Genomic DNA, 11,380 nt, shown 5'->3' on the forward strand with positions numbered 1-11,380 from the left:
GGGGGGGGGGCGGGTGGAGGATGGGGGGTGGCTGGCTCCCTCTTAGTCCAGGGTCACTTTCTCCTCCTCCGATGGCTGACTTCCCCTCTGTGACTCGGCCCCAGACCTTGAGCCGAGCCCCACCTGTCCCTGGAGTGGACGGGGGAGGGGGCTGGCCTTCACCCTGTTTCTCCGGCTGTTTGTGACTCTCCCCTCCTTGGCCTCGCAGTGGTCGGGCTGGACATCCAGGATGAGATGGGCAGGCATGAAGTGGGGCACATCGACAACTCCATGAAGGTCCCGCTGAACAGCGGGGCGGGCTGCCGCTTCGAGGGCCAGTTCAGCATCAACAAGGTACGGAGAGCCGTCTGTGCAGCCCCACCCCCTCGGTCCTCTGCCTCCCTGGAAACCGATGGCGGAGCTGTGCACCCCCTCGCCTCCCCCAGATGTTCCCAGCGAGTGGGGTCAACACCCAGGGGTCTGGCAGTTCCTGCTGAGAGTCTGCGTGGGGGATCCAGGCTCCCTGGGGTTTGGAGCCCCTGCTGGCTGGAGCAGGCGGGGGGGCTGGCAGCCCTGAGCCCTGCATTTGCATCCCAGCTCCATCCCCTCTTGGCCAAGCAACGCCCTCCAAGTCACTCAACCCATCTTAGCCTCCGTTGTTTTTATTGTGCTTTTTTTTCTTCCAAAAAATTATTTTTATTGATTTCAGAGAGGAAGGGAGAGAGAGATAGAAACATCAGTGATGAGAGAGAACCACTGATCAGCTGCCTCTTGCACGCCCCCCACCGAGGGTCAAGCCTGCAGCCAGGGCACGTGCCCTGACCGAGAATCCAACTGTGACCTCCTGGTTCATAGGTTGACACTCAACCCTTGAGCCATGCCGGCCGGGCTTAGCCTTGGTTTTTGCATCTTTAGGTGGAGGGTGGGGTGGTGATAATCATCTAATGATCCCCCTCCCTTCACAATGTTTGTGTGAGGATTAAGTGGGCTATTACACATTCATTCATTCCAAAAATTTTTATCAAGCACCTTCCAAGTCCCAGGGTAGGTTATCAGCTCAGGGGCAACGCGTGGAATGGGTGGGCGGAGTCCCAGTGCTGGTGACCTTCGTCTGGTGGAGGGAGACGACATATACGAGTTGTAACGAGCTGAAAAGCGTTACGACCCAGGCATCCCGGCCCCCGGACTCCCGCTCCTCCCCTTGGTCCCCTGTTGCTTCCTCTTGCCCACACCTCGGTCACACGTGACGTGACCAGTGTGTCCATTCACTTCAGAGCACAGCTCGGGCCAGCCTCTGCCCCCCACCCTTGACCGGTGAATGGTTCATGCCTTTGAGGGGCTCACAGTTGCTCGGATCAGAAAGCCCGCCGTGGTGACGGGCGGGTGAGGCTCACAGTAGGCCCCACCCTTTATCTCGCAGCGTCAGGCTTATTACGCTTGCCGCGTGGCCTCCTTATCTCTCCATCAGGAAGCTGGCCAGCAGCCAGAGGTCAGAGGTCACGTGTTTCAAGCTGCACGGCAGCCCAGACTCCCCGCTTACTCACCCGGCGCCCCCGGAGGCGGGCAGGATTGGCAGGGGGTTGGGGGCCTGGCTTCTTCTCTATATTTTTAAAACCCATCAGAGGCACTGACGCAGGTTCCTAAGTCACAAGCTCTAAAAGCGTCGACTTTTCTTTCTCCGGCCCAGTATGTGCTGGCATGAGTCAGCCACCTGTGATGGATTCTGTGCGGAGGGGGCGCGGGTCACTGAGTCACAGCCCGAGGGGTGGCAGCGGGTGGCAGATGCGCAGGAGCCGGGCTCCTTGACTCACTTAACTCTGGGACGTGAGGCCCCGGCCCCAAACCCGATTCTGAACTCTGCCCACGTCCACGGGGCCCAGGTCACCGTGTAGAGGAGCCCCGAAGGACACGCCAGACGCCACGGGTGTCTTATTTCCGGGGGTGGAAGGTGACGGGGACTGTGGTCCTGACTATATCATGTGAATTTTTTATAATGCGGATGTATCCAGGTATTTACAGAAGTAAAAGTGGTGTTTAAAATGTGTTTTTAATATATATTTTTTATTGATTTCAGAAAGAGGAAGGGAGAGGAGAGATAGAAACATCAATGATGAGAGAGAATCATTCACCGGCTGCCTCCTGCACGCCCCCCCACTGGGGATCGAGCCCGCAACCCGGGCATGTGCCCTGACGGGGAATCGAACCCTGGCCTCCTGGTTTATAGGTCGACGCTCAACCACTGAGCCACGCCAGCCGGGCACGTTTAAAATACGTTTAAACGCAGTGGCTCTTGCCCAGGCCCTGGCTGTGTACATGCTGTGCCCTCTTCAGGAGGGTCCTCTGTCAGCTCTGACGACAAACACATCCATCCTCTAACCCAACCCAGTAACAACCGCCATCGGCTTGCACGCGTCACCTCATTGAATCCTCCCAGGAGCCCTCGTGGTTATCATCCCCGTTTTGCTGATGGGGAAACTGAGACACAGAGTAGCTACTGACCATGCCCGAGCCCCCCAGCTGGGAAGCGGGGCCAGCCTGGCCCGTGTGTGGAGCTCACTCAGCTGCTGCTCTGTCACCGTCCTTGGGCCCCTGGAGCGGGCGATGTGTCCCTCCCGGGAGATCTGACCGAGCTGCCATTCCCGCTCACCCGGGACCCGTGGCTGCCTGCACCTCCTCCTCCCAGCTCCCTGGGCCCAGGGCCCGGCTCCGTGCTAGCCACTCGACTGCGAGCTCGCCGAGGCCGGGCCACGTCCCGTTGGCCAGGTTCCTCCCATGTCAGCCCCCAGCTCAGGCCTCAGTGCAGACAGGACTGTTCCCGAGAGAGACCCAGAGTGTTTGAAACAGGCGTGTAAGCCACATTTCCTCCGCTAAGGGGGGGCGGTGTTGCTTTGGAGTTTGAGGAAGCCCCTTGGGCTGCAAGCCTGAAGGTCGTCCCCTGACCCGCTGTGGAGCCCACAGCCAGGGAGGTGATGGTGTTTGGAGCCGTGGCCTTGTGCCAGGTGCCCAGCGGGCATGCTCTCCCCCCATCCCCCAGCAGCCCCTCTGGTAGCTCTGTCACTGCCACCACCTGCAGACGAGGAACCTGGGGCTCAGAGGGGGACCGTGGCTCCTCAGAGTCTCATGGGCTGACCGATCTGGGTCCAAATCCAAACGTGTTCAACTCCAGGAGGAAGCCCTGCGCGCCCCCCCCTCGGGGGCAGCCCACCCACCTCTTGGCACTCGCCTCTCTCCCCAGGTCCCCGGCAACTTCCACGTGTCCACGCACAGTGCCTCGGCCCAGCCCCAGAACCCGGACATGACCCATATCATCCACAAGCTCTCCTTCGGAGACACGCTGCAGGTGAGCAGCCGCACCACAGGGATGGGCACACGGGGGCTGTGTCCCCCGAGCCGTCTGTCCTTCCTGGGCGCAGAGGGGTCGCCCCCTTTGATCCTCTGCTGCATCCACAGCCTCTCCAGTTCATTGCTCTTGAGCACACGCTGGCCTCGGACCTCGGGTCCCGACCTGGGGCCTGGGGAAGGGGCCTCGCTGTTCATGAGCGAGTACTAAGTGCTGGTGCTTCCTCTCTGTCCGCAGCCTTGTGAGGTGGGAGGGGGCCCACAGTTTACAGACGTGGAGCTGGGACCCGAGAAGCCACTTGTCCAGGGTCTCCCAGCAGATCTGTCCGGCTCCACAGACCAGCCCGCCCACTCCCCTCTGCGGCCCCTGAGGCCTGACTGCTCGGGCCCACGCCATTGGATAGGGGGAGCGTGGTGAAGTGTCCAGAGTCCTGGCTGCTGACCCAGAGGCCCCCCCAGCAGGCCCAGCCCAGCCCAGCCCAGCCAAGCCCAGCCCAGCTGTTTCTACTCAGACCAGCAAACACAGAGACCACGAGGTCCCGCACCGGATTGCCCGTGGCCGTCCCTCACAGCCAGGGCCGGGCCCGGAGCCGGCGGCCTCCTGAGGCCTCCTCGCTGTGCTTCTCCGCAGGTGCAGAATGTCCACGGGGCCTTCAATGCGCTTGGAGGAGCGGACAGACTCACCTCCAACCGTACGTGTCCGCCTGGAGCTGCCTCCAGCCCCGGGACCCCAGCAGCCGGGAGGGAGGGGGAGGGCGGCACCGTTCTCGGGCTGGCCTGGGGGTGGGGGGTGGCATTACCCATCTCACAGAGAAGGGGAGAGTGACCTGCTCCTGGGAAAGTGTGGCAGCCCCAGGCGCACCGTGAGTGGCAGTGAATGACAGCCGCTGTGGCGTCACTGCTGTCCTGACAGCCATTAATTGTCCTTAGTTGAGCTAGTCACCTGAGTCCCACAGGGAGTGACGGCAGAGCCAGAATTCATCCCAGACCACGTGGCACCGTGGGAACCGGTCTGTGGGCAGCTCAGTCAGGTCTGGCCACCTGGGCCACCTCCCCCACCCCCTCTTCCTGCTTGAACCCCTCCCACCCACGGATGCCCCCACCCCGAGCCCTCTCCCGCCTCAGCTCCCCGGCACTCCGGCGCTGATTAAAGTACACCTACACGCAGGGGTGCGCCCCCCCTCGGGGCCTTGGACCCGTGCACAGCACCGGCCTGGGAGGCCTGGCCGCCCCCTGGGTCCTGCAGGGCAGGTTACCTGGCTTTTTCTAATGGCCTCACCTGAGCTCACCTTTTTTCATCCACAGGCTTTTCTTACTATTTCTTTTTCTTTTTAAATTGATGTCAGAGAGGAAGGGAGAGGGACAGAGAGAGATAGGAACATCAATGATGAGAGAGAATCATTGATCGGCTGCCTCCTGCACGCCCCCCACTGGGGATCATGCCCGCAACCCGGGAATCGAACCGTGACCTACTGGTTCATAGGTCATTGCTCAACCACTGAGCCACACAGGCCGGGCTTCTTACTGTTTCTTAAAATACATTCTGCTCTCTAATCGTCAGAAATCTAAGCACGAGAAGGCATCTCCCCATGAGCTGTGCCCCAGGAGCCCCCCTGTTCGTTCTCTGTGCCCCTGTGAGTTCTCGTCCATCCACACACAGAAGCCATTTCTTCAAAGCGCCATGTGCTCGGCCTGTTGCATGACCGCATGTTGTACGGTGTTCCCCGCGGTGATGGAGGCCGGTGCCGTCGGCCAGGCTGAATTCAGGCGTTGTCTTTTCTTGGGAAATGTCTCCTCTCGTTTTTCACCCCGACGGTAACGCCGCTGGTGCTTGTGGGGTTTGCTTTACGTTACCCAGTGGCTTCCCAGAGCTCCGCGCCCATGGGTGCTGCCTCCGGCGGCGTCCGAGCAGCCACATACCCCCTTGTGTTCATGCGAATGTCACGAATGGTGGGGAGTCGTCATAGGTCTGTGTAAGGGCAGCGTGTTGTCTCAAGGTGGCCCGAGGGGTGCAAGCCAGTAGAGGGTGTGGGCAGAAAACCTTGCAGCCAACGAAAGCTCAGCTCATGGCAAGAAAAATGCCGTAAGTCGGGCAGCAGGCGCTGGATTTTATTGCCTCTAACTCGGTCCCCCTGCTGGGCCTTGGCCTTTGAGGGTCCCCGTGCCCTCGGGTCTTCCCACTGGGGCTGCTTGTTGTCATTCAGGTTCAGCGCAAATGCCGCCACCTCCAAGAGGCCCTCCCTGATTACCTTATCTACAGTAAACCCCACTCCTCCTAAGGAACAAACCTGTTTTTCTTCTTAGCTCAGCCCACTCTCTTTGCAGATACTGGCTGTTGATATTTGAGCTGTAATGATGGCATTGCGGTGGTGGTGGTGGCGGCTGCTGTTTTTTTCAAGGAGTTCTTATCTTTGAGGGAGACATAACTGAAATGTTTGTGGATGGCTTGATGTGATGTCCGGGATTAACTTCAACATCAAATGGGGGCGGGAGAGCAGTGGGGCAGAGATGAAGCAAAACTGGCCACTGTTCCTTGCTGACTCCGGGGAATGTGTACACGGGGGTTCGTTATACGGTCCCCGGTTTTTTATGTGTTTGCGCTTTCCCATAATAAGATGTGTGAAGGGCAGGAGGGTGTGTGGGCCTTCGCCAGCCCCTGGGAGCAGTCAGCCGAGAGGGAACCCGTGCGGGAGTGTGAGGTGCTGTCGTGGACATCGGGCAACTTGTGTCAAAGGCCTTCAAAAGTGGTCATTGCGTCTGCATCGTCAGTTGTGCACATGAGAGAGTAAGCTGAGGAAATAAGTCAGTCGAGGGAATAATTAAGTGCCTGAGGACTTAGGAAAACACTGTCCATTAGGTCATTGTTTACAGGAGGGAAGAGGAGGAACAGCGTCTGTGTCCAGCCGGGGGGGGGTGGGAGGGGAGGGCTTGGTGGAGTACGTTGTACGTGGCCTCGCTGCAGGACGCAGGCGCCCACTGACCGCCGTGGGTCAGAGCCTCGCTGGCATCCAGGCAGCAAACGGTTACTGAGCACCTACTGCGTGCCAGGGGCTATGACAGGGCATATGTCCTACGCTCTGGTGTCTGTGGTGTCCAGTTCTTAGACGAAGGTACAGTATGATCCTGTTTTCAGAAAATATAAACAAACTATGTATCCATCCTAGTTTCTACCCCAGAGTGCGAATCCACGGTTTCCTGTGCCTGGTGGCTTTGTGAGTGGTCTCTATGTCTTTTCTTTATGACCCTCTGTTGTAACAGAACTATTTTCAGTGTGTCTGTAACTTGTTTGTAAGCATCGGTTGATGACATTATAGGAGATGTCAGCTTTATAGGCCAACGTCTGTGGGCTCCATTGACGGCTCAGCCCCCAGAGTCCAGTCTCCTTCCATCACCTTGTATCCGGCCCCTTCGCCCTCTTCCTCCTCCCACCACCCCTCCTTTCCCGGTGACCTCCCTTCTGCTTCATGGCACCCTTGCAGGTGTGATTTCAGGCCTTCGGGTTTTTAACCCGGGGCGATGGGCATCCGAGCCCTGTATTTTACGTGTGGGCTCCTGGTTTAAAATGCAGACAGGTTCTGAGCCCCACCCCAGGCCCACGGAGCAGGAATCTTTGGGGGGGAGGGCGGCGAGCCAGGTGTCTGCCTTTTCTGGGTGACTCCAGTGCTTTGCTCTCTGAGGACCACTCAGGGTTCAGCCGAGGACTATTGAGGTCGTCGTGGGCTTAGCCCTGAGGCTGCAGAGCTCTTCCCGGGTTTGCAGAGGGGTCAGGTCTGAAGACAGTCCAGGCAGCGCTGTCCCTTCCTTCCTGAGACTTGGCGTTAGCAGGAAGAGGCCGTGCACACCATCTGCACCCCCCCCCCCCCCCCCCCCCCCCCCCCCCCATGAGTGCAAGGCTCAGGGCTGACTCAGCCAGGAGACCAGGGTTAGAACCCGCAGGTCCGCACTTCTGTGTTATTGCAGCTCCAGGGGCCCGGACTGGAGAGTCCAGAAGGCAGTCATCGACGGGTCCTGGCGCTTCTTCCCTCAGCATCCCAGGAGGCCCAGGGGAGCGCATACCTTTCCCGGGTGCCACTTGGCAGCTTGGGGCCAGCGCTCCGTGAGGCTCCTGCTGGATTCCGGTTGCCTCATGCTTATCAGAAGCTGAATCATCTGCTCTCCCATTCATGCCTCTGACCAGTCATCCCTCCATCCGTTCATTCATTCAATAAGCATTTGCCGCTGTCCGCTCCGTACCAGGCCCGGCACCGGGTGCTGGGGACGCGGAGCTGAGTCAAGCTGGCCTCTGCCCCCCGCGGCCTCCCCATCCAGTGGGTGGAGGTGACCGTTACCGTGAAATCCATGACAGGGCCCGGCGGGGGGAGCACGGATCTCCCATTCACTGAAAATGGGGAAAGAAGTTAATTCTTCCTAGATGACGTTTTTCTAGTTGGTGGGCTCTTTCTTTTTAAAACCTCAACCCGGTTTGTTTCCAACGTAATAATATTCAGACAGGACCAGAGGGTGCACAGTGAAATGTGATCTTTATCACATCCTGCCTCCTTCCCCAGAGGCTAAGGCTGGTCATCGTTCTTTGGGTATCTTTCCAGAAAATGCTTCTATGTATTTTTGCATGTGGAGAGCATGAGCCTTCCCTGCCCCCCATGCGCGGAAACGTGTTATTCACCCGGTTATGTAACGCGGTTCTTTTTACGTAACAGTTCCTCTTGGCAGATGGCCTGGCCCAGCACCCACCCCATAGGCTGCCCTGTGAACGGGCATTGCGTTGTTCCCGGATTTTAATATTAAATACAGGAGTAACGATCCTGACAGGTGGAGTCTTTCAATGCCTGGTGTCGAAGGGAGAAGATGAAGCGGGGTCACCGGTTCGGGATGAGAATGCGGAGGCTGAGCCCTCACCCGACCCCCCAGTCGCCAGCAATGCCAGCCACGCCGGTTGAAGGTTGAAATGACCTAGAGCTGCCACCCCCTGCTTCATTCTGCTGTGTCCTTCCCGCAGCCCTCGCCTCCCACGACTACATCTTGAAGATCGTGCCCACCGTTTACGAAGACAAGAGTGGCAAGCAGCGGTACTCTTACCAGTACACAGTGGCCAACAAGGTACGGGCAGCGGCCGCGGGGCCCGGCTGCATGCAACAGCGCCCTCTGCTGGCCGAGCGCAGAGGCTGCACGTGTCGGGGCACAATTTGAGAAAGAGCAGGCAGGTGGCCGCCCCCGAAGGTCCAGGAGTTACCGCCAGCTCCACAGCCCTGCCTCTGGCCACATGACAGACGCTTTGGCTCTTGAATCACAGCGATGGCCATTGGTTAACAGGAATGTCCCAGGACCCCAACACCCCCAGTCACGGAGAAGCAGGCAGGCCTCGGGGAGGCAGGGCGTGGTCAGAGCCAGTGGGATGGGGTGACCAACAGTGGTTTCAGGCCTTCAGGCCGAGGGCCTCAGGCTGCCCGGGGGAGGACCCCGGGATGGGGTGACCAACAGTGGTTTCAGGCCGAGGGCCTCAGGCTGCCCGGGGGAGGACCCTGCCTGCCAGTGGGACATGAATGCCTGATGCTCGTTGGTTGAGGTCCCCCCACAAGACCCCTTTGCCACCAGGACTCTCCTTTTTCATCTGGTCCAGGGCTGCCCAAAACCCTTGTACGTGATACAGTGTTTCGCTCAATTAGTAATAATAATAGAGCAGTAGCTCTCATTTATTGAGCACCTGTAATGGGTTGGACACTCTGCTAAGCTCTCTACCTCCACCATCTTTTCCAGTCATCATGACAGCTCTGACGTCGGCACCATTATTGTCCCCATTTTACAGATTTGGCCACTGAGACACAGAAAGGTAGTCAAGCTACAGGGTAGCCAAGTGGGGTTTAGAACCGGCTTCTCCTTGGGCGCCAGAGCCTGGCCTCCTGGTCCCATCGCCATTCCTTCTGAACAAGGGGCAGGAGACTGCGGGCCGGGCCTTCCTCCCTCTCTGGGTGACCTGAGGTCCCTCTGCTCTGACCCGCCCGGGGTGATGTTCCGGTGAAGCTCCCCAAAAGGAAGCCTGTTTCTTCTATTCTCTGCTTCTTGGAGGGCGTGTCATTGTCACCCTCAGGTGCTGACAGCATCTGACAGCTGGGAGAACGCGGAGGCAGTCTGAGCAGAAGTCGGGGAGCCGTGGAGGAGACAGCCGGTCCCGACCTGGCTCGGTCCCTAAGTCTCATAACCCCTTGGTGCCTCAGTTTACTCATTTGTAAAATGATGCCCACCTCACAAGACCACTGTCAAATGAGGCGGTGCCTTTAAAGCCAGGCATTGGATAAGACTTTGGATAAATGCTGCTCTTTTTTCACTATTTCTCTCTGACCCTCAGCCCCAGGCTATGACCCAGACAGTCGCCCTGCCCCATCCGCTCCCCTGGAGAAAGCTGATCTTGTTTTGCCCAAGGCTCCTTCCCCTGAGGCGTTGGCCAGGGCCCAGCGCCCAGAACAGCTTGCTCAGCTCCCTCTGTGGCCTTGGCCCCAGCTTGCCCCGAGAGCGAGTGGGGCTGTGCCCATCGGGGACGGTGAACAGAGAGGGCAGGTCTCGGGCTCATCCCCAGGAGAAGCCTCAGATCCGGCCCAGCGTTTGGGGTTGGGGGTGCCCTGGGGGTTCAGCTTGGTCTCCAGATGTTGGAGGTGAATGAGGGGAGCCCAGAGGTTTGCAGCATCCCAAGGCACCCAGACCAGAGAGGGCACACAGCCCACTCAGGCCCTTAGCATCCTTTCGGCCCCAGCGGTGCCTTCCTGGGAGGCCGGTTGTGGGGCTGAGCCCTCTGGCTTTCCAGTTCCGTGTGTTCCTTCTTCCCACGTGGTCTCAGACGCACCTCTCTGTGTCACCCACGCACACACTCCTCAGGATGTCATGTGTGGCATAGGATGTCCCCTCCTCACTGAGCCTTCCAGACGCCCTGGGGAGACTTGGTCACTTGTCCCGTGACCCCTGCAGGACTCCGTGTCCCTCGGTCACAGCGTGCACGGTGTCGCAGGATTGCACATAGTGTTACATCTGCCTTCCCCAGATGGTGACCCCCTTGGGGATGGGGCCGGGCTCACTCCCTTGGGGTCCCCAGCCGCCAGCATGGCCCCAGCACACAGGAGAGGCGCTTAGGAAACTTGCTGAATGAATGAATGAATGGGTTTTGCATGGCCCAGGAAGCGGGAGAGAGGCCATCATTCAGAAGGAGCCCAAATCACACTTGTCCTTTTCCCTTTCTGCTCTCAGATTCTTATTTTTATTCTGGCGCTGCTTCTGGGATCAAAATATGGACAGTTTCCCGGCAGCCAAGGTCAAAATGCCCCCAGCAACGATGCCCGTCCAGACCAATGCTGACGGCACAGGCTCTGGGGAAGGGGTGTGAGAGGAGGGGCCGGGGGCTCTGGTTCCCTGGGGGAGAGAGGGAGGAAGGCCCATTCTCGTGGGTGGCAGGGGGAACCCCTGTCATCCACCCCCCACCCACCGTGAGATGCGGTTTGTGTGGCCGGGGGGTCTGGCTCCCTGGGAGAGAGAGGGAGGAAGGCCCATTCTGTAATCCACCCCCCACCCACCGTGAGATGCGGTTTGTGTGCCTGAATCTCATGCCCTCCGCCCCCCGTCTCTTCTTCCACCCAGGAGTACGTCGCCTACAGCCACACGGGCCGCATCATCCCTGCCATCTGGTTCCGCTACGACCTCAGCCCCATCACGGTCAAGTACACAGAGAGACGGCAGCCCCTGTACAGGTTCATCACCACGGTGAGTGGGCGGGGTGCCTGCGGGGGCGGGGGGGGGTCCTCCTCCTGGCACCTCCACTGGTTCTTAAAGAAACAGGGCACAGCCCTCAGGACTGGGGGCTCAGGCTGTACAACAGGAGGCTTTGATCCCTACGATGTGCAGAACTGTCATCAGAATCACATCAGTATCGTTGGTGGTTCATCAAGAAAATGGTTTCCAGCGGGGAGTGCCACGCAGCTCATTGCTTAAGCCAGTGGTTCTCAACCTTGGCTGCACATTAGAGTCACCTGGGAATCTTTTTAAAATCCTGATTTCTGGGCCTCATCATTAGTAACAAAGA

General features: G+C 58.9%; 1 protein-coding gene across 1 annotated transcript in view; it reads left to right on the plus strand.

Annotated features, from left to right (window-relative positions):
• The window catches only part of ERGIC1 (endoplasmic reticulum-golgi intermediate compartment 1), a 101,037-nt gene that overhangs the window by 78,205 nt on the left and 11,452 nt on the right, over nucleotides 1–11,380 (plus strand). Inside the window, exons 5-9 of the mRNA XM_005879370.2 lie at nucleotides 209–333; nucleotides 3,215–3,319; nucleotides 3,950–4,010; nucleotides 8,315–8,415; nucleotides 10,939–11,061. Of these exons, the coding sequence (XP_005879432.1) occupies nucleotides 209–333; nucleotides 3,215–3,319; nucleotides 3,950–4,010; nucleotides 8,315–8,415; nucleotides 10,939–11,061 (515 nt within the window). The remainder of the gene's footprint in view (nucleotides 1–208; nucleotides 334–3,214; nucleotides 3,320–3,949; nucleotides 4,011–8,314; nucleotides 8,416–10,938; nucleotides 11,062–11,380) is intronic.

Source organism: Myotis brandtii, unplaced genomic scaffold, assembly GCF_000412655.1.
Source record: "Myotis brandtii unplaced genomic scaffold, ASM41265v1 scaffold6, whole genome shotgun sequence".
In the NCBI taxonomy this organism is placed as follows: domain Eukaryota; kingdom Metazoa; phylum Chordata; class Mammalia; order Chiroptera; family Vespertilionidae; genus Myotis; species Myotis brandtii.